This window comes from Aptenodytes patagonicus, chromosome 12 (assembly GCF_965638725.1).
Source record: "Aptenodytes patagonicus chromosome 12, bAptPat1.pri.cur, whole genome shotgun sequence".
Lineage (NCBI taxonomy): Eukaryota > Metazoa > Chordata > Aves > Sphenisciformes > Spheniscidae > Aptenodytes > Aptenodytes patagonicus.
Window position 1 is genome coordinate 22,546,020 of NC_134960.1, and position 20,185 is coordinate 22,566,204.

The window sequence follows — 20,185 nt, forward strand, 5'->3', positions numbered from 1 at the left end:
GCGCGGCCCCGCCTCAGGGAGGGACACAGCAGCGGGCTGGTGCAGCTGCGCGGGCAGGCTCCGTCCGGGGCGAGCGTGGTGGGGCTCCGTGCTTTTACAGATTAAAAACAAACAAACCCCACAAAACAAACCGCAGAAACCCGCCCCGGGCCGTTCCCTCCGGCTTGGCGGCGGCGAGGGGCGCCGGCTGAGGCGCGGCAGTGCGCGGGCGCGGCCCCGCCGCCGTGGGCAGGCGCGGCCCCCGTCCGGCGGCAGGGCGCAGGCGCGGCGGCGGCGCGGCGGCAGGGCGCAGGCGCGGGCCGGCAATGGCGGAGGAGGCGGCGGTGCGGGCGCAGGCGGAGGCGGTGCGGCGGCTCAAGCAGGACAAGGCCGATCCCGACGAGGTGCGGCTGGTCCCGGCGCCCGCCCGGGGGGGCTGGGAAGGGGTTGGCGGGGCTTCGGGTATGGGGCTCGGGGGCTGCTGGAATGGGGTGCTGGGGGAGGACCAGTATGACTGGGAGCGGGGTGCTGGGCGGCTGGTGTGACTGGGAGGGGGGGAGCGTTGGCCTGGGGAGAGGGGACTGGGGCGCTGGGGGGTGTTGGGATGGGGAAGAGGGGCTTGGGGGGAAGTGGGGGTGCCGGTGCTGGGCTGGAGAGAGGGCTGCTGAGGTGATTGGGGTGTGGCTGGGGTTGCTGGGCTTAGGGGGAGGGTGCTGTGGGGAGCTGGGAGTACTGGTGTCGGGGTTGCTGGGCTAGGGGTGGCGGCGTTGGGGAGGATGGGAATACTGGTCTGGGCTGGAGAGCGGAGGGGCTGAGGTGCCTGGGGAGAGGGTGCAGGGGAGACTGGGCGTGGGAACTGGTGACACTGGTGTTAGATTGGAGAGAGGGATGCTTGGGGGTGCTAGGATCAGGAGGAGGATGCTGGAGACTGCCGATGGTGGGGTGCACGTAGCAGGAGCTGGTGGTGCTGGGCCTGGGGGTGGTGTGGAGGCTGGTAGGACGGGAGGTGTGGGGACTGGGGAGGCAGATGTTTGAGGGTAATGGAGGTCGTGGGAGTCAGAGAATGATGGGGGTGTTGGGGGTGCTGAGATTGGGGTGCTTCTAGCAGAAGTGGGGAGTGCTGGAGAGGAGCAGGGAGTGCCCCTCTCGGTTGCTGTGGGAGACTGGGAATAGCCGACGTATTGAGGTTGGGGAGCCTGCGTGTACTGGGAATGCTGAGACTGAAGGTATAGGGGAAGGCCTGTGGGCTGGGCCTGGCAGGTAGGCTTACCCCCAGGTCTCTCTTTGATCCCTCCCCAGATTGCAAAGGAGGTGGCGAAACTGCTGGAGATGAAGGCGCAGCTGGGGGGAGATGAGGGGAAACACAAGTTTGTGCTCAAGACCCCGAAGGTAACTTCCCCCAGCACACGCACTCACGTGCTGCTCCATATGCACGACCTACTCCCATGCACGCACAGAGCACCCCCCAGGCACCTGTGTGTGCAGAATCCCAGCACCGACTTGCCTGTCTTTCTTCTCATTTCTGTTTCCCTTTTTGCTTTTAGCAGCAGGGGAGAGAGGGGTGAAAACATCCCTGACAGCATCCAACCCAGATACCCTACTAACTTAAAGACTTTCTGGTGCTTCTGTGATAAGCTAACCACTAGCTGGTGTGGTCAGGAAATTAAATTCCCTTTTGGTCAAGCTTTATCGTAGCTGCCCTGCGTGAGAGGTCTCATATCTGCTTGGATTGCGCTGTTTGAAGTAAGGTCATGACTTGCGTTGCCCCGATGAGTTTAGAGTTAGGACTCTTCAGCTCTCGTAGCATTGACCCCACTAGTACCTGCAGACGTTGGCTTTCATGGATCAAGGATCCTCAAGCTGGTCATGTTCCCTGTTAACCTGGACAGAGTGGATGAAGCTGCTGGTAGGTCGGGTGAGCACAGAGTGCTGTGAAGTGCAGCTCTGCTGGTGCAAGGCTCATTGTGGGGGAACTGCAAAGCATAAGCCAGCTAAAGAAACCCAGATGCCCGGCAGTGTTTGCCAGGAACGTTCAGCACGTGTTGAAATGTGGGGAGCAAGAAAGGTCTCATGGCTTTTGATCTTGCCTGAGTCTGTGAGGTGGGTAATCCCGTTTACTGAGCAGGTCTGGCCAGCTGCTGACATTTCTGTGTCCTCTTGCAGAAGGACCCTTCCTTCAGGGGTAGCTTTTCAGTCTCCAGGCCCCTGAGAATAGTGTCCATAATGCAATTTATGCTGAAATTTTTTGTAACCTGAATGTTTCATCACTAGCAGGTGAACAGAGACCAACTGTGCTTCCATGCTGTGGTGTGGAGACAGTTATGAATGTTGCTCACAAATAAAACAGGTTATGTTAATGCCACTGACTTAGGAAACGTCTCAAAACTGTCTCCCTTGTTCATTTCCTTTACCATATGTTTCGGTAAACGTAATTGTGGTGTGAGACCTGGAAAGTGGAAGGGTATTTCACTGTTTAAAGATGTGGAGAGAGGATTTTGCAGCTCTGTGAGTGCCAGGGAAACATAGCTTGGGTTTCCAGTCTGTCTCAGCCACGTCAGTGTACTGCTGAAAGCTGCTCTTCGCTGTGCGACCTGCAGGTGGGGTGTTATGAAGTGCCTGCTCTCTCTGCTTCCTCCTGACTAACTGCCAGTCCCTAGAAAATGAAAGTGGGAGGTCTAGTTTATTAACAGTGATTTAAGTGTTGCCGAGAGCCTAAAGATGGTCATCGAAATAATTCAGTGACTCTTGACAGCGAAGAAATTGAAAGGGAGCACATCCCAGTGAACAGTAGATGGGCACTTTGAAAAGATGATTTATCTCTGTGTGTGTTTGGAAATTGTAGAGCTGCTGGTTGTTCCACAGCTTCAAAGCATGCCTGTCCTCTGATTCCACCTCTCAGGGTGGCTCATTGTGCAGGGCTCTGGCTGATATGTCTGAATCAGAGCTGTGGACAGGTCCTAGCTGCGCTGTCATGCTCGAAAGCACTGAACTCTCTGACTGGTGGATCTGTGTTTAGCTCCTTTGTTTCCTGCATCGTGAAACTCCTGACTTAGATTTAGCTCTGCAGACCATGGCAGATCGCGTCTGAGCTGTGTCCTGATGCTTTCCAGTGTTTTTTGGTGCTGCTTTTTACCACCTCTACCAATATCTGGTGTCTGGACCTGATCTCTCTGGTTTTGTTAGCAGTATGATAGCTTTTTCACATTGCCTTTCACATCTGTCTCCACTGCATCCCTCTAACCCAATGTGTCCTTTGCTCTTCTTTTCCTTATCTCACCCCAGGGCACGCGGGACTACAGCCCCAAGCAAATGGCCATTCGTGAGAGAGTCTTCAATGCGATCATCACCTGCTTCAAGCGCCATGGAGCAGAAGTCATTGATACGCCGGTGTTCGAGCTGAAGGTGTGTGAGGACACAGCAAGTTGGCTGTGTGATCCTGCAGTTGAAAGCTTGCGATCTGTTGAGGGCTGAGTTTTCTTCTTCCACCTCCTAGGTGTCCTCCCTTTCTCTCCTTGTTTTCTGTGTGCTCTGGGGCTGATCCCCTGTCACTGAAGATGCTGTTTGTTCGTGTGTCCTTTTGTTGTAGGAGACGCTGACAGGGAAATACGGTGAAGACTCGAAGCTCATCTACGATCTGAAAGATCAAGGAGGAGAGCTGCTGTCCCTGCGCTACGACCTGACAGTATCCTGCACAGCCAGTGCTGAGGGGTCTTGTCACCTTTGCTGCCCTCCTTTTGGGGCAGTGCTGTCCAGAGGGCAAGGGAGGAGGAGGGAGGACAGTCTCTTGGCTCTGACCCCGTACCAACACGGAGAGCGTGAGCAGGCAGTGTGGTTCAGTGGGTGCAGAACCCTTGCTCAGTTACTTACTGTATGTTGCTTCTGTTTGGCAAAGTAACGCTTGTATGTGGAGGTAAGGAAGATCGGTATTGAGTGGGGTTTCTCCTACAGCAGGGTACCCAGACGAGGCTGCTGCTGTACACAGCCCGCGTGAGACTGAGATCCAGCCTAAGGTGGTGCTGGAGGATGCCTGTGGGGACGCTTAATGGCAGCATGTGTGGGCCGTGTCTTGGACAGTTGTGGAGACCTTGGGGAGCTGTGGCAAGTCCAGCTGTCTCTTAGCAGTTGCTTTGCCCCACACTGTGCTGGGTGTTGGGGAGATAGTGAGGACTCGGCACTGCCTGTGACTGATAACTGGGTGGGGTGATCCCTCCCTGTTCCCATCCTTAACCTTACCGTCTCAGGTGCCCTTCGCTCGCTATTTGGCGATGAACAAGATCACCAACATTAAGCGCTACCACATCGCTAAGGTCTACAGGCGGGACAACCCGGCCATGACCAGGGGCCGCTACAGGGAGTTCTACCAGTGTGTGAGTTTGGCCATTTACAGGGACGCTGCTGAGTGAGTCTGTAGGCTGGGCAGCCCTTGTGGGGACGTAGCACCATAAAAACGTAGGACCAAAGGCTGTGTTACCCTGCAGTGGCCTTCCCTGTGGCTGTGGAAAGCTCAGGACGATCCACTGACCTCCTTAGCGTGCCCTTATGGGTGTGAAAAACAGCTTGGGAGTGGGAGAGTGACGACAATGGCTGTGACACAGGGTGCTGGTGTATTGGGGAACTTTGTAATACAGCGTCCGGGTGCCCCAGGTATCTGGCCTGCTTCGCGCTGTGGAGGAGAGCAGCTCCTTGCTCCATCCCACGGTGCTTGCCAGCCTGGTGGAGGGGAAGAATTTCCTTCTGATCCCAAATCTGGCAGCAGTTGAACTCCTGGGTGTGTTAGCAGGACACATGAACTAGGTGAGGGAGTGACTCAGCCATAGCATATGCTACTTCTGTCCTGTGCTTAGTCAATCTTTATTTCAAAGGAAGGGAAAAACCCAGAGGCCAAATTATGGAACAGGTAAGAAAGCAATTTCCTTTGTGGCTTTCTCAGACGAGTGTGGTAGCCCTGAGGAATGGCTTTGTTCTGCTGTACTAACACAGTCCCCAGGGCCTCATATTGCCAACAAATTCCTGTTTGAGAATATTCCTGTTTCATCATACAACCCCTGTGGATACCTTCCAGCTCCAGCTTGGTGAATTCCCATTTCCAGACAACTTGGGGTCTTTGCCTGCTGTCTCATCTGAAAGACTGTTCCAAGATCCCACTCTTAGGATAGCTGGAAATAGCCTTCTAATATCCAGGCTAAACTTACTTGTGTCTGATAGTTTACTTCTGCTTGTGCCAGTGCAGCTCTTTAAACGGTAGCTGTCATCCCTTGATACAGATTCTTCCCCTTTCCCAGATAAACATTTGGGAAATGTTTAGAGAAATCTTCCCCTCCTTAGGCTACGTAAATCAAGCTCTGTTACCTTCTCTCCCTGGAGGTGCTTTGCTTCTTTGCTCAGCCTAGTAGCTTTTTCTGTCTTTTCTTAAATATAATTCACCAGCCCTTGGTTGTTTTTTTTCAGTGAGATTTCACCTATGCCACGTACAGTGGTAGTGGCACTTTCCTGACTGTACCAGACCTTGCCCAGCTTCCACGGGGATTGCATCAGCCTTTCTTACACTCAGCTGATTGGGGATTAACTGATGAGATCTCATCTTTTTCCTCCTCCATTGCCCCAATTTATTTTAGAAGCTTGGTGGAGCCATGTTGAAATTTACCCACTTAATTAAAATTATTCTTGTACTCAAAATCTCATTGAAGACTTTGCATTTGGGGATTCATAAATGGGAGTTGAATAAGAGGTCTCTTGTTCCTTCTGTGTTTTATTTCTCTCTGAACATTGATGTTGTCTTTGCTGTTTTTCCAATCAGGGGGTACCAGTCTATTAAAACATCTTGCTGTTGGGCTTTAGTTCTACATGCTAGTTCATCTGGTAATCTCTGGTGGAGACCACTCAGGCTTTCTGATTTCTTTTTCTGTCTTGGCAGTTGAAACTTTGGTTTTGCCTCAGTTGAGATCGCGTCTCTTGTCTTCTTCCCTGGTCATTAACTTGATTGGCATGTGTATTAAAAAAAACAGCCTAAGAATCAAGGTGAAACATTTGGCATTTAGGTCATACCAGATAATAAGTAGTTTTCTCCCCCCCTTCCTGGTTCCTTTGTTCTGTTTATTTACTGCTGATGATCGCTCTGCTGTCTCCTTTTTGTTGTTTTTCAAGGATCTCCATTTCAAAGTGTATCACGCAGTAAGCTGCTGTGTCAGAGGCAGGGAGCAGGTCACACACCTCCAGAAGCAGGAAGCGGGGAGAAGCAGAACGGCTTCTCGCAAACTGTCTCTGCTGGCCACAACACAGTATACAAATTCTTTGCAATGCAGTGGACGCAAGAGCTCTGCTGCCTTCGATGAAAGAGGGTCATAACCCACACCCTGTCCCTTCTGGATCCTATCGGCGAGGGCTATTGCTCCCTTACATCCCATTTCTGTTGCTTTTTGTTAACAAACTGCTGTTAACAGCAGAGTTGAAGCTGTCTTTCTGCAGCCACGCCAGCAGTGCTGAATTGCTCACTGCCTTTTCCTGTGCCCCAGGATTTTGACATCGCCGGGCAGTTCGACCCGATGATTCCCGATGCCGAGTGCCTGAAGATCGTGCACGAGATCCTGAGTGACCTGCAGCTCGGGGACTTTCTCATTAAGGTGAGACCGGGCGGGTGTCTCTGTGCCACGGTGGGAAGCAGTGGTCATTGTTCCTATGGTTTTATGCAGCAGCATCTGTTCCCACTCTAACGCCCACTAAGGCCTGATCCAGAAGTTCATCCCACCTCTCTGCCTCCTCATGGTGTATATGCTAAAAGGCTGGACCTCAGCTCAGACTTACCTTTAGCTGGGAATGCAAGGAGGTTTCCTGAGGCTGCAGTTAGCAGAGTTCTCTCTAGCACTAGCCACAGTCCCCTGCAAAACGTCCAGCAGCCAGCTAACCAGGTGACTGTCATATTCACTGCCTGTGGTAAAACACAGGCTCTGGCCCAGAATCCCTGCCCTTGTTCCAGCTCCCAATGCCCCCTTAGTAGGGACATCTGCTCAGCGTGTGTGCTGTGTTGTCTGCAGACTCCTGCCTTCCCACCAAGTCCTTTCTGGGGCTGAGGCCTTTTCCAGAAGAATAGTCATGCCCTGCTGTAGGTTGAGCTTGCTGTTTGTTTCAAAACACCTCTGTTATCTTGGTGTGGCAGCAAATGGTGCTGGGTGTGCAGGTCAGGCAGGATGGGGAAGGGTGTACAGCAGTAGGAGAGTGATGGGTAGGAGTGCTTGATGTACAGGAGGGTGGTGGGGTCTCTGAGAGGGACCCAGAGCTGGATTGTTGCTGGGCTCTGCAGGGGAGGTGAGCAGTGCAGGCTGGGTGTTGCACTCCTAACTGTGGCCCCTGCTGGGTAAGGGGGCAGTTACCTGCCCTTAAACCCATCTGGGATGAGCTGAAGAGCTGTGCACAGGAACTGCCTGTCCAGATCAAGTCCAGCTAGTGTGTGTCTGGGCAGTGGTGAAAGCGGATGCCTTTGAAGATGAGCAGGCACCTCTGCAATGGAGAACAGCAGAATAACCTGCCTGCGGTTATTCTTGTCTTCCGTGAGTGACTGTGGTTCATGTTGATGCTGGAGGATTACAAACTCCCAAACAGTTTTTGTTTCTGCCTAATTTAATTATAGATGTTCTCACTACCCATGGAAGTGTTGAATCCAGCTGAGCCTTTGGCCTCAATTACCTACTATTACAGAGCATAATTAAACGATGGAATTCACTGTACTATAAAAAAAAAAATTCCTTAGCAAGGTTTTAACATAATCAGATGTCCCTTTGTTCGTACGCTGAGAGAGCAGGGTAACGTACTGAACTCATCTCCTCAGTCCATGCTCTGTTCCTGAGCTGGTTTTTCGTGTCCACATGAGAGGACTCATAGGCCCCGTTGGCTTTTCTTTTCTGTTGAGTGGAGGTGTCTGTGGCTCTAGAAGGAGAATGTGCTAGCTCTACCCAGGCTTGGTAGGAGTCAGTTGTGCTAGTTGGCCTGCTGTGGGCAGAGAGGGAGCTTAGCTCCCCAGGAATGGGAAAGAGGCAGAAATTGCAAACAGCAAAAAATCTTGGCAGCCATCTGCTAGTTTCTCTTCCATGCTTGAAACTAGAGAGGAGCGAAACTGGACACAGCTGAAGATCTGTCTGAGTTCATAGTTAATGACTTGCTCCCTCTCCCCCAGGTCAACGATCGGCGCATCCTTGATGGGATGTTTGCAGTTTGTGGTGTCCCAGACAGCAAGTTCCGAACGATCTGCTCCAGCGTTGACAAACTGGATAAGGTATGGGCTGGAGCCCCGGGCTGCAACTGCCGCTGCTGGAGTTTCAGTGAGTCTCTGTCCCTCTGGGCTGCTCTTACCATGGTCCATGAGAACTGGCTGGAAAATGCTGATTATCATAGAGTTGTTCTTGTTCCCCCCTTTCTCTGGAGGGGAGGCCCACCGGGCACAGCACCCACATAGGAAAACTGGATCCTGTGCTTTCTTCTCCAGTATCCCATGAGGTCCTGACAAATGGAAAGGAGGGAGGGGAAAATGCTCTTCATATGAGAGGTTCAACATCCCAAACCTTAGCCTTCTTAAGGTGCTGCTGCTTAAGAACCAGGATCATGAAAACTTGCCCCCAGACTGGGCCAGGGCATTGATAAGCCTTTTCAAATGCATCAGGTTCAGTTAGGTGGTGCGAGGAATCACAGTTGTGTCCTGGAATCATAGAACAGCCAAGATTGGAAGGGATCTTGAAAGATCATCTGATCCAACCTTTACTAAAATTTCAGACCTCAGTTGCAAGGTGAGCGTGACATAAATGGTAAATCTCTGTGGTAATGCAGGAGTAGAGAAGTGCAATCCTAAGTTGTAGTCTGTAATCATAGTCTGTAAGGCAGTTAGCTTGCAGGTGACAGGGCCGAGTTAAATGGAAATCCACAGGTGAGTAGGCTGCCAGAGTTGTTGTGTTGTCCAGGACCCTATTCATAAATACTGTCCTGCAAGCTGGTGCCATTCTTGATTGGCGATGTGATGTCTAGCATCCCCGCCGAGGACACGGAGTCTGCAGCTTGTGCGTGTTGCTGGCCAGGCTGTTTCGGCATGATCAGGGCACCACTCGACAGCGTGTGCCTCTGGCTGTTTGTGGGACCCTCAGGAGGTGGTGAGGAGCAGCAAGGAGACAGCAAAGAGAAGTGAGGTGGACATGTATGGACGAGGTTTCTCTATTTTACCTGGAAGCAGAGAAAAGGATTTGGAGTGTGAAGGAGTAAGAGATCAGAAATACAGACCTGAAAAATAACCCCAGCAGCACATTCCTGCCTCCTGGGCAGGGGAAGGCTGGTCTGTTCGGTGTTGTGCTGCACTGTGTGCTCCCACAGCATGTCTTCACACTCATCTGTGGCTGCCATCGGTGCAAGCATGTTTTGCTGGGAACAGGGCTCCTTGGGGCTGGCCTGGACTGTGCAGCATTCTAGCAGGGCAGACATGGTCACAGGGACAACATGCTGCTCAGTGCCGTAATCTCTCTTCCCGGTGTTGTGAGATGGTGGTAGCCCATCCCACATCTCCTGGTCACTTCATTCACACCTCTGCTGATTTGGGCATGTAGCACAGGTACAGAAAACATGCTGTGTGTAGACATCGCTGTTTGTATGGCTTACTTAGGTTTGGTGTGACACAGAACAGCCCCCTCTATGTGCAGCTGCTCCTGTAAGACACAAGGCAGGAGGTACCCACATGTTTGTGCTCAGCAAGTTGCCTCAAGAGCACTGGCTGTTTTGAAGGCCTCTAAGGGATTCAGGCCCTTATGTGGCCCTTTGGGAGGAGGGAAAGGTGCCAGTGTAGGTACAACTTTTTATTTGCAGCTGATTGTCTTGACTGTAGGCCCTAGTCAGATATAAAGATGCTGGAGATCAGTCTATAAATGTGTATACAGTCCTCGCTAATAGCTAAGGAAGAGGAACCTTAAAATGAAGTGCAATCTAAAAACTCAGTTTTCTTGGCTCGGGATCCGAAGTAGAATTTGGAGGCGAGTTTCTGTGTGTGTTCAGGGTCATGTGGGGGGCACTGTGGGCTGACTGCTTAAAGGAGTGCTCCTAACCTTCCTGTGAAACCCTGTGACACAAAGCAGCCTTGTATCTTGTCTCGTGTGTTCACGTTGCTTTGTTGAAGGATGAACTGGTGTTTTCCTTTGGAGGCCTCGTCTGACGGTCAAATGAAGTAAGCTAGAGGAAGGCTCACTTAAAGTCCTGTTAGCAGTGAGATCTATGGCAAAGGCATGATCAAAATGTACGTTTTGGGGCTGTGTACGCGTGGAAAAGCAATAGGAAGGGAGGATTGGGCTTTTTTAGAATGGGATAATTTCCTTGTTTTCATACTGAAATGCTGTAATCTATATCTCAGTGCAGCTGGGTGTGATCGAGACTCTGGTTCTCCTTGACCTCTTGGTCAGTGGGAAAACTGCAGCGTATTCTGCTTACGTTGGGTTTTTGCATCACCCAGCCATCTCTTCGCGCCTTTCCAGGTGGTAGACATGGCCAGCAACACTTTCTTGACTGGTGTTTATGACTAAGTACCTAACCAGGAAAACCACAGCAGCGAGACATCTCTCAAACTCAGTGCTTTTGCAGTACCGATGTTTGATTCTGGCCAGAAATCAAAACCAAAGTATTCTTCCTGGGGCTTCAGGGTTTTGGGCAGCTTTGCTGACTGCGGGGTTGGGAAACAAACAGACTGTGCAGAGGTACAAGAAACGGAGTTACGACCATATGACCATGCTCTGAGAGCATTTGATCTGCTGCTTCTCTCGTGCACCTCTTAACCATGCTGACACTGATGGGGTTCTGCCATGTAAAGATCTGTTGAGGGCAGATTTGTCTGTTCATCTGTATTGGGCAGGACCACCAGAGACCTTCCCGAGGAGAGACCACATCTCTGGAGCAGTGGCTGATGTTCTTCTCTCCCCTTGCAGATGCCATGGGAAGAAGTGAGGAGCGAGATGGTAGGAGAGAAGGGGCTCTCTCCCGAGGCTGCAGATCACATCGGGGAGTATGTCCAGCTTCACGGTGAGCACAGTGGGGTCGAGCCCTCGGCCCTGTTCTTCCAGGCCAGGCAGGCAGGGCCAGCGATGGAGGGGTGCAAGGCACATAGACGGCTGGCCGGGCCCATCGTTGTGGGTGCTGCTGCACTGGCAGACCTGAGGCATGGCTCGTTCCCACAGGTGGCCTGGACCTGATCGAGCGGCTTCTCCAGGACCCAAAGTTGTCCCAGCACAAGCTGGCCAAGGAGGGGCTGGGGGACATGAAGCTGCTGTTTGAGTACCTGACCCTGTTTGGCATCGCAGGGAAGGTGAGGAGGTGCAGAGGCAGGAGGGGGTGCTGCCCTGGTGGCTGGGCAGCCTGGGCCCCCCGAGCGCGCCCAGTGACGGGGCTTCCCTTGTGTCCTACAGATCTCTTTTGACCTGAGCCTGGCGCGGGGTCTGGACTATTACACGGGGGTGATCTTTGAGGCTGTCCTGCTGCAGCAGGAGAACGACCATGTGGAGGAGTCAGTCAGCGTTGGGAGCGTGGCTGGAGGCGGTCGCTACGACGGGCTGGTGGGGATGTTTGATCCCAAGGGACGGAAGGTGCCCTGCGTGGGGGTCAGCATTGGGATCGAGCGGATCTTCTCCATCCTAGAGCAGAGAGTGGAGGTAGGTGCCTTTGGTGCTCAACTAAGCATGGAAAAAGAGCAAGGATTTACATCTTCCCCACGTCCCCACAGTCCAGCAGATGCTGAAGTGAGTCTTCCTTGCTGTAGTCTTTGATGGAGAAGCCAGCCAGGCCTCTACTGTGCTCTGCAGTAGGAGTCAGAACCAGGACATAATCTCCAATTTTCCCTGGCTTGGGAGATGATCTCTGGGGCTCCCACTGGAGACAAGACCCCTCTTCCAGCAGCCCTCAGACATGGCTCGTTCAGCTGCAGCTGGAGGAGTCACTTTAATCCTCAGCAGTACCAGGTACCCCGGCCAGGTGCCTTAGTGTTCCCCACTGCATTAGGCATCCGTGTGACCCCACGCACGTCCTCCTTGGCAAGGTGGCACTGCTCTGCAAGGCTGGCAGGGAGACGGCAGCCTCACACATCTACTCGTCCTGCCCAAAGCACTACAGAGACCAGACAGGGATCGGATGTCCCAGGGCAGGGAGCACAGTGCCTCTGGGGGGTTCCCAGATACCTTTTTCCTATTCCCCCCTCTTCAGAGTTGCTGTACCAATGTGTTGCCCTCTGTCCCAATCAACGGGTGTTAAATAGGTTTTTGTAAGCTCCGAAAACACTGCTGCACATTTCCCTCCCCCAGAAGCCTGTTGTGGGGAGTTCTCTCTTGGCAGCCAGACACAACCGAGATTTCTAAGTGGAAACTGAATTCTTCCCCCACCACCTCCAGTCCTGGCCAGGTTTGTTCCTCTGCGAGTGACCTTTTAAAGGCTTCTCCCTTCAGCCAAAGCAGCAGCAGGAAAATGCCACTTTGAGTATCCAGCATCTACCACGGGAGCAGGTGGCTCCTGACAGCGCTGGAGCATCTCAGCTTGCTGCTGTTATCTCACCCATAGTTACCAGCTCAGCTGTAGAACAGGCCGCTGCCTCTGTCCAGCTTCCGCCAGGCTTGCTGTTCCTGAGCTGCTTGGAGCAGATCCCTGGGAGGCCCTTGGGTGTGGAGGAACATTCTCTAGGCAGAAGCTGGCAGGGAAATTGCTCATTCTCAGCATATCTTCCAATCTGCGCATACCTGCAGCACAGGAGGGAGGCTATGTTAAGCCCCCATCATGAAACAGCTGCAGAAGATGAGACTCTGTTCCAGGATGGGGTCTGTGGGGCCTCACTGACTCTCCTGAGTTTATGCTGTTCATCCCACTGAGCCTGATCCTCTTCACTGCTAAACTGATGGGCCTGGGGTGGTGACCCGTCCTGCTCATAGGGTGTCAGATATCTCTGTATGTCCATAGCATCTTTTGAGTCTTGTCCCCTCTCTAGGCCTCTGAGGAAAAGATTAGGACAACAGAGACACAGGTGCTGGTGGCCTCTGCCCAAAAGAAGCTCCTTGAAGAGCGGCTGAAGCTCATCTCTGAGCTGTGGGATGCTGGAATCAAGGTATGACCAAGTGGTGGCAAAGTCAGGAGCTGCCTGGTGCACTCTCTGTGCCAGGAATGGACCAAATCTGGCTTTGCTTTGGGAGGAAGGAGTCATAGGGAGAAGATGGGCAACGGACTGCCTTCCTGAATGGAGCCTGCTTCTTCTCAGTGTCCCGAATCAGGTGCTCTCCAGGAAGGGCTGGGCAGCATGACTTAGCCCCGTAGCCCTGCAGGGGCTGCTCGGTGTCTGTTACCTCAGGACAGATTCCCAAAGCAGGCGACACTCCAGCCCTTGCTGCGTGGCAGCTCAGATACTGTGCCACTTCCATCAAAAAGCAAAAAAAACGCGGAGCCTTGCAAGGAGGGGGGAGTGGGGCCAGGGAGGAGCCTGGGCTGCTTTCCGCAGGCCAAAGGCAAGCTGTGTGGCAGGGCCCTGCTCCCTGCCTGCTGCACGCAGACTCCCTTGATGGCTGAGTGGAGGAGAACGGGTGCTCTGCCAGGCTCCTGACCCTGTAGGGACACCACAGGTGTCAGCCCTGGTCTGACATGGACAAGAGCTAATGTCCTGGTGCTTCCCCAAGATAAGCAGTGTCTTGTGAGCACCTTTGAGCTGTGTTGCATTACTCGTTAGCTGTAATGCCCAGCCTTCTCCATTAGCCCATCTTCTCCTCCACCACACACCCCCACGCTCACCAGATGGCAATTAGCAGACTGGCCCAGCAATGCCTGGTTGAGGGGGAGCAGAGAAACAGGCCAGTGCTGATCATGGTGGTTTGCTCTGGTTCTCTTCCAGGCAGAAGTGCTGTACAAGAAGAACCCCAAGCTGCTGAATCAGCTGCAGTACTGTGAGGACACGGGCATCCCTCTTGTTGCCATTGTGGGTGAGCAGGAGCTCAAGGATGGAGTCGTCAAGCTGCGGGTCGTGGCAACCAGGGAGGAGGTGAGGCCCGTGGTAGCTTGGCGTGAGGGGGATTGGCTCCTTGACCCTTCATCCCAGCTCAGGCCAGCCCTCCAGACCCATCCGTACCCCGCGCTGCAGCAGTGCCCTCAGGTTGTACACGGCAAGGTGGTTTTGCCGGCCCACATTTTGAGTGTAGTGCTCAAAGGGGAGATCAGAGGAGTAAGGCAATTCCACCTGACGTGAAAAGCCTCCAAGGCTTAACAAAGCTGCTTACGCAGAAGGTGCGGTGAGGGGAAGGCTCTCCACACGCAGTAGGCAGAGGGGCGCGAGCCAGGGCTGGCAGACTCGAGGTGAGGCCTATGGACTGATGGTGGTGGCCTTGTGGGTGCACTTCTGGAGACTGGGTGAGGTGTGTTTCCTCAGCCCCTCTTGACTTGCTGTGGCGCGTGTGCCCTGGTGTCAGTTTGCCACCAAGCCCCTTATAACAGGTTTTCAGGATTTTATACATTGGCCTCCTCATCAGCTCTTTTCAAGCAGTGGTCTCGCCAGGGACTTCTGTAACACCTCACGTTCCAGTTCCTTGCCCCATGCAGTTTCCTGGAGCTGTAGAGCACCGTTGTCTCCAGCTCTGGAGAGTTTCCCATCATGTGGCCTCCTCGAACTCCCACCTATTCCTCGGTTCAGGAGCCTGGAACACGGAGGGGCGGTTCAGTGGGCTGTATGGCTGCTCACACTCTCTGTCCAGGGCCCAGGACCATCGCTGAAGGTCCTGGAGGTGCCCTCTTGGAATGAGTGGGACCGGTGCTGATCTATGCACTGGTCTTGGCTTTGGAACCAGTAGGAAAGAGTGGGAAAGAGCATCACTCTCGTGATCGTTGGGCAGGAGAGGGCTCGGCAGGGTTGCAGGCAGGTGCTTACTCTCGCAGGTTCAGCTCCACATGGGCTGCAGCCCGCTCGATCCCTGTAGAGGGACTGATGACAGCACCATGGTGTGATCTCATGAGACACAGGGCCACGAATGCGGTGCGGGCCATCCTTCTGGGACCAGAGAAGGTCATGATACATCAAGCTGCTTGTGTTGTATTGAAGCAACTTTGTGCTCCCCCTGTGTAGGTCAACGTTCACAGGGAGAGCCTGGTTGAGGAGATCAGGATGCGAACGAGCCGGCCTTAAACCCCTCCCAGACACGTCTACTCGTTTGTTGGATTCTGGCTGACAGATTTCCTCCTGTAAATGCCTTCGCCAGGCCATGTAGCAGCGGGTGCGGGGTCGGGGGGGCCTTTGAAAACTGTATTTATTCTTGTCTTGTGCCCTCCCATTCCCCACGGGAGCAGAGAGGCTGCACCGACTCCTACGACATGCCCTGGCCCTCGAGTATGTCGCTGGAAAGATATTTTGCAAGTGGCTCTGGCAAATGCCAGCCCTCCCGTCTGCCGTCGCTGCGGTGACACATGGAGCCCCGTGCTGCCAGCAGACCCCGGGGTCTTGGCTGCAGCTTCTTGTTCCGTCGCTTCGAATAAACATCCCGTCCCATCTCCCTGCTCTGGCTGCAGGGAGGTGACCTTATGCCAAGCGAGATGTAAAGGCGCTGCTCCCAGAAACATAATAAATCTGTCGCTCCTACTCCATGGCTCCTGTCCCTACTTCCCGCTTGGGGCAGGGATTTGCTTACCTGACTCGCTGAGCGGAGCTGGTTTTGAAATGTCACTGTGGACGTTTCTTCAGCCGCGACGCTCCCTCCGACCAGCCAGGCCGGAGCTCCCCGGCCAGCCCCGCGTGGGCTCCCCGTGCCCCAGCCACGGGTCCCGCGGGTGACGTGGGGTGCCCTCCGTCCCCAGATCCCCTCGCTGCTGACCCACGCATCTCGCCCGGCTTTGTGCCCCGAACCACGTAGGTTTTTTTAAATCCGCGCCCCGCGGCCTCCTCGCGCGGACAGGCCGCGGGAGCGGAGCGCCGGGGGGTGCCCCCTGCCCCGCCCGGGGCGGAGCGGCCGCGGCGCGATGGGCGGAGCGGCGGCGCTGGAACCTTCCAGAGCCCGGCCCGGGCGGCGAGGAGGAGCAGGAGGAGGCGGCGGCGATGGCGATGGAGGCGGAGGTGGGCGCACTCGGGGGGCGGCCCGGGGGGCGCGGTGCTGCCGGGGGTCGGGGGGAGCCCCGGTGCGTCCCTTCCCGGGGCGGGGGGGGACCCGGCGGTTCTCTCGGGGAGCCCCCCGCGGCCGTCGGGCGGGGACCGGAGCCCCCGAGACCCGTCTCGGTGCGTTGCCCCGTCGCGGAGCGCACCGGCGGGTGGCGCCGGTCCCGAGCCCGGTCCCATCCCCAGCCCGGAGCCGCCCCCATCCCATCCCTTCCTCCCCCGGTGGGCTGGGGCTGGCGGCCCCGGTGCCCCGTGGAGACCGTGGGGGTGATGATGAGCCCTGTTAGCGCCTAATCGGCGGGGGCTGCGGGCTCAGACGGGCTCCGCTGGGGAAGAGCCGGGTCCTGCCTCTCCCAAGAGCCCTGGCACCTCCCCGCCCCGCACCCCCCCCCAGTACCGACGGGCCAGGAGGTCTCCTGTGCTGGGACCCGGCCCTGGGAGCTGCAGAGCCATGGCAGGAGGCTTTGTGGTGTGCACGGCTGGCCTTTCTGCGCCCTCTCAGCAGAGATTTCCCCTATATGGGTCCCCACCTTCATCCAAAGGTGTTTTCTGGTCTTCAGGAAAGATGAAACCCCTTGGAGATAGAAAGGTGCCACCACCTGGTGATGCACTTGGAGGTGCAGAGGTGAAGGTGCAGCCAAACTGCATTTTAGCCTGAGCTAGGGTTAATCCCACTCAGCGTACAGTTTTGGAGGCCCTAATGAGACTTCGGAGTACTTAATGAGCTAAAACCTGATGATGTTGCCACATGGATGGTATCTCCAGACCCTCCTTGATGCCTGAGGAGATGCTGGTAGAAGAGAGTTGGCTGCCTTGGGGTCCCAGCCTGCCTGGGATCTCGTGATGTGATGGGTCACCTTGGTTCTGTGCTCCAGCCCCCTCTTGCAGCGCCAACCAGCTGCTGCCTGTGTCTTGGCTTTCAAAGCCCTTGCAGACATCCACAGGGGAACTGTTGGTGTTCTTGTGCTCTATCAAAGTTGCTGGACTTAGTTATGTGGAGCAGGCTTGTACAGTGGGCAGGGTAGTCCTTTGGATGTGCAAGTGTTGAGAGGCTCCTCAGGTTTCCTGAGGGCAGAGGGGTTCAGCGTTTGCTCCTCCACATGCTGGTTGGTGCTAGGCCTTGTATTTGCTTCATGGGGTTGGGATGCCCCCAGTTGGGAGGTTGGAAACTCTTTGCCCAGACAAGCGCCAACGTCATCTCCCTCCTCAGACGTGGACCAACAGCATCAACCAGGCCAATAAGATGGCCCTGCTTGCCTGGGCAAAAGAAACCGGCATTGACCTGGTACAGATCAACGGGCAGAGGCGGTATGGTGGCCCCCCCCCAGGTATGTGAGAAGAGCATCTTGGTGCCGTGGTGCCCTGGGAGCACGGCACGTAGGGTGCCTGGCGGGCACAGAGGCGAGGTGGGTCTCACCCACGTGCACCATGTTGCTGTGTGCCTGCAGGCTGGGTGGGCGACCCCCCGCCGGTCGGCACAGAGGTGTTCATCGGGAAGCTGCCGCAGGACATGTATGAGAACGCATTGATCCCGCTCTTCCAGAGCGTGGGGAAGCTCTACGAGTTTCGCCTCATGATGACCTTCAGTGGGCTCAACCGGGGCTTTGCCTATGCCAAGTACAGCAACCGGCGCGGCGCCAAGGAGGCCATCGCTGCCTTCAACAACTTTGAGGTGCGGGAGGGCTGCGCCATCGTGGTGTGCAAGAGCACGGAGAAGTGCGAGCTGAGCGTGGATGGCCTGGCCACCTCGGTCAGCCGGCAGGAGCTGGAGGCTGTGCTGCGGCAGGTCACGGAGGGGGTCCTCAGCATCACCCTGTACGCCAGCCCCTGTCAGAAGCGGGCCCAGCTCGCTGTGCTGAAATACAGCTCGCACCAGGCTGCTGCCATGGCTAAGAAAACCCTGATGGAAGGTAAGTGGGAGGCCGGGGTGCTGTGGAATGCTGCTTGGGCTGGTCTTCCTGGTGTCTCTAAGGAAGGACTGATCCAACCTCCAGACTCAGCTGCGAGGTGACTTCAGCCTTGAGACATCCCTTGTTCTCTCCCTGTGTCCCGTGGGAGACCAGCTGTCCTCGGTGGGGCTGATCCCCGGCAGTCCTTGTGCAGACCTAGTGGTGGTGGGGTAAAGGGGCTGCTGGAGGTCTTCAGGCAGCTGCCTGCTCAGAGCAGGTACTGGTACTGCCAGTACCAGTCCAGGGCATCCAGAGCTTTGACCAAGTTATTAAACCCTCCTGATGGAGGTGCCCTACCCCTCAGTGCCCTGTCCCATGATTGCACTGCCCTTCGATGGGACATGTTTCCCAGACATCCAACTGGAACCTCCAAAGTCCTGATTTGTACCCGTTTCTGCCCCAGCTGAGAAGCAGTTGGCTTTGACATCTTTGCACCTGTCCCTAAAGGCAGGCTGCCCCTAGAATCCCCTGAGCTTCACAGCCCCGAGCCCACCTTGGTAGCAAAAGGAGGTGGAGAAGCGACTGCCCTGCGGCTGCGTGAGGGGTCGTGGAGGCAGGGGAAAGGATCCTGTGCAGTTCGTACCCTGTGGGTCAGTGCCAAACCACCCACGGGGGTCACTGTGCCAGATGCTGGGCGACGGGACGGGGTGGGATGGGGTGATACTGGAGGGCTGGTTCGTGAGCATCTCCTGCCAGCTGCTGCCTGTCTCTCCTAGGGAACATGAGGCTCGGTGGGGTGGAGATGAGGGTGGACTGGCTGAATCCCGATCTGAAGCAGAAACTGCAGTCGTGCAAGGAGAAGCCATCATCCAGCCGGGTGCAAGGGAGCAAGTGCCTGGGGGTCCCCAAGCAGGCGCCCCTGTCTCCAGTGCTGCACAATGCGCTGGACCACCTGAACACCCTGTGCCAGAGGCAGTACCTGGGGACCCCCCTGTTCCTCACCAAGTGCATCCAGGCGAATCCCAACGGGTGGCTGCGGTTCTGGTGCCGGGTGGTGATCCCAGGGTGCCCCGTGCCCTTCAGTGGGTTCACGTGGGTCCGGCAGGATGGGCCAGGCAGGAGTGGGCATGAGGAGGCGAAGGTTGCAGTGGCTCTGCAGGTTCTCCGGATGCTAGGTGAGTCCTCGCATGGCGTCGGTGCCAACCCCCTGCCTTTCCCAAAGTCTTGGAGCGTCTCCTGGGAGTGTGGAGCTGTGGTGCTTCTAGTGCATGGCAGATCCCAGCCTGGCAGGCAGGGCTGAAACACTGTCACCCCCCCGCCAGATGTGACCCGGTGGCTCTGAGCTGCGGGTGGGATTCCTGGTTGGAAGCAGAGAACACAAGGGGAGGGGGTTTTGGGGTGCTGCTCCCCGCAGCACTGCACAGAGCCTGATGCTTTGCTCTCTACTGCAGGAGGCCAGCTGACGTAGGCAGCCGTTCTGCCCAAACCACAAGTTGAACCTGAGCCACCAGCCTCGGTGCCGTCGGCCGCAGGAGCGGCGTGCGAGCCCCGCTGGGGACCTGGTCCTGTTCCAGCTGTTTTGAGTTTGTTTGGGTTTGTTTTGAGAGCTGGCTCTGGAAGATAGGGCTGCTGGCCTGGTCCGTGACAGCTGCCCTGTCCCCAGCCGGCCCTTGGGTATGGTTCTGTTTTTTGGGGATGTAGGTTTACCTGCCCAGTTTGGCTTCTTTTAAGTTGGTTTGTGTTGCTCTGCTGTGGTGGAGGGGCCCGGTGCAGAGAGAAGCAGCAGCTGCTTGGAGAGACTGCCAGCGTCGGCTGGGGAGGCGGAGGGGACATTGGGGGCTGCCTGGGCTCACCGTGGGCCCGTCTCTCCTCCGCTGGCATGCCTGGTTCCTGAGGAACAGCCTCGGGTGAGGACAAGGCCACACACGGGGACCGTCCTGGTGAACGGGGGATGTTCCATGGGCTGGTGAAGCTGCTTTTTAACGAGGGGAGTGTCTGCGGGCTCTGGGAGGTGCAGGGCTGTTTGCGCTGCGGGGAAGCAGCCACGGGGTTACCGGCTGTCTATGAATGATTCCTCGGGACCAGGAGGTCTGGCCGCATGCTGTTCACTTGATATTAAAGTAGCCTGGAAAGCACCGGCTGTGTCACATCGTCTTTTGCTCCCGCATCCTCAGCTCCCTGCCTGTCCAGCACCATCTCTCTGCTC

The 20,185-nt window shown here is 55.6% G+C and overlaps 2 protein-coding genes across 2 annotated transcripts; both read left to right on the top strand.

Annotated features, from left to right (window-relative positions):
• The first annotated feature begins 299 nt into the window (after window positions 1-299).
• LOC143166004 (histidine--tRNA ligase, cytoplasmic-like) lies at window positions 300-15,580 on the top strand. The gene is made up of 13 exons (XM_076349955.1): window positions 300-383; window positions 1,279-1,368; window positions 3,262-3,381; window positions 3,566-3,661; window positions 4,221-4,346; window positions 6,492-6,599; window positions 8,147-8,245; window positions 10,920-11,013; window positions 11,169-11,296; window positions 11,397-11,639; window positions 12,959-13,075; window positions 13,850-13,996; window positions 15,071-15,580. Exons 1-13 carry the CDS (start codon window positions 306-308, stop codon window positions 15,128-15,130), a joined length of 1,506 nt encoding a protein of 501 aa, XP_076206070.1. The 5' UTR covers window positions 300-305; the 3' UTR covers window positions 15,131-15,580.
• DND1 (DND microRNA-mediated repression inhibitor 1) lies at window positions 15,334-19,279 on the top strand. Its single transcript, XM_076350458.1, is given in 6 exon segments — window positions 15,334-15,401; window positions 15,894-16,020; window positions 16,022-16,051; window positions 17,301-17,418; window positions 17,539-18,000; window positions 18,756-19,279. Coding segments are annotated over 6 exon segments (1,329 nt in total).
• The last annotated feature ends 906 nt before the right edge of the window (window positions 19,280-20,185 follow it).

What these genes read in the sequence shown, in the direction of transcription:
- LOC143166004 (XM_076349955.1), top strand. Translation starts at nt 306, where the DNA reads ATGGCGGAGGAGGCGGCGGTGCGGGCGCAGGCGGAGGCGGTGCGGCGG. An exon ending in ACAAGGCCGATCCCGACGAG is followed by an intron (nt 384 to 1,278) that starts GTGCGGCTGGTC and finishes ATCCCTCCCCAG; the next exon opens with ATTGCAAAGGAGGTGGCGAA. An exon ending in TCGGGGACTTTCTCATTAAG is followed by an intron (nt 6,600 to 8,146) that starts GTGAGACCGGGC and finishes CCTCTCCCCCAG; the next exon opens with GTCAACGATCGGCGCATCCT.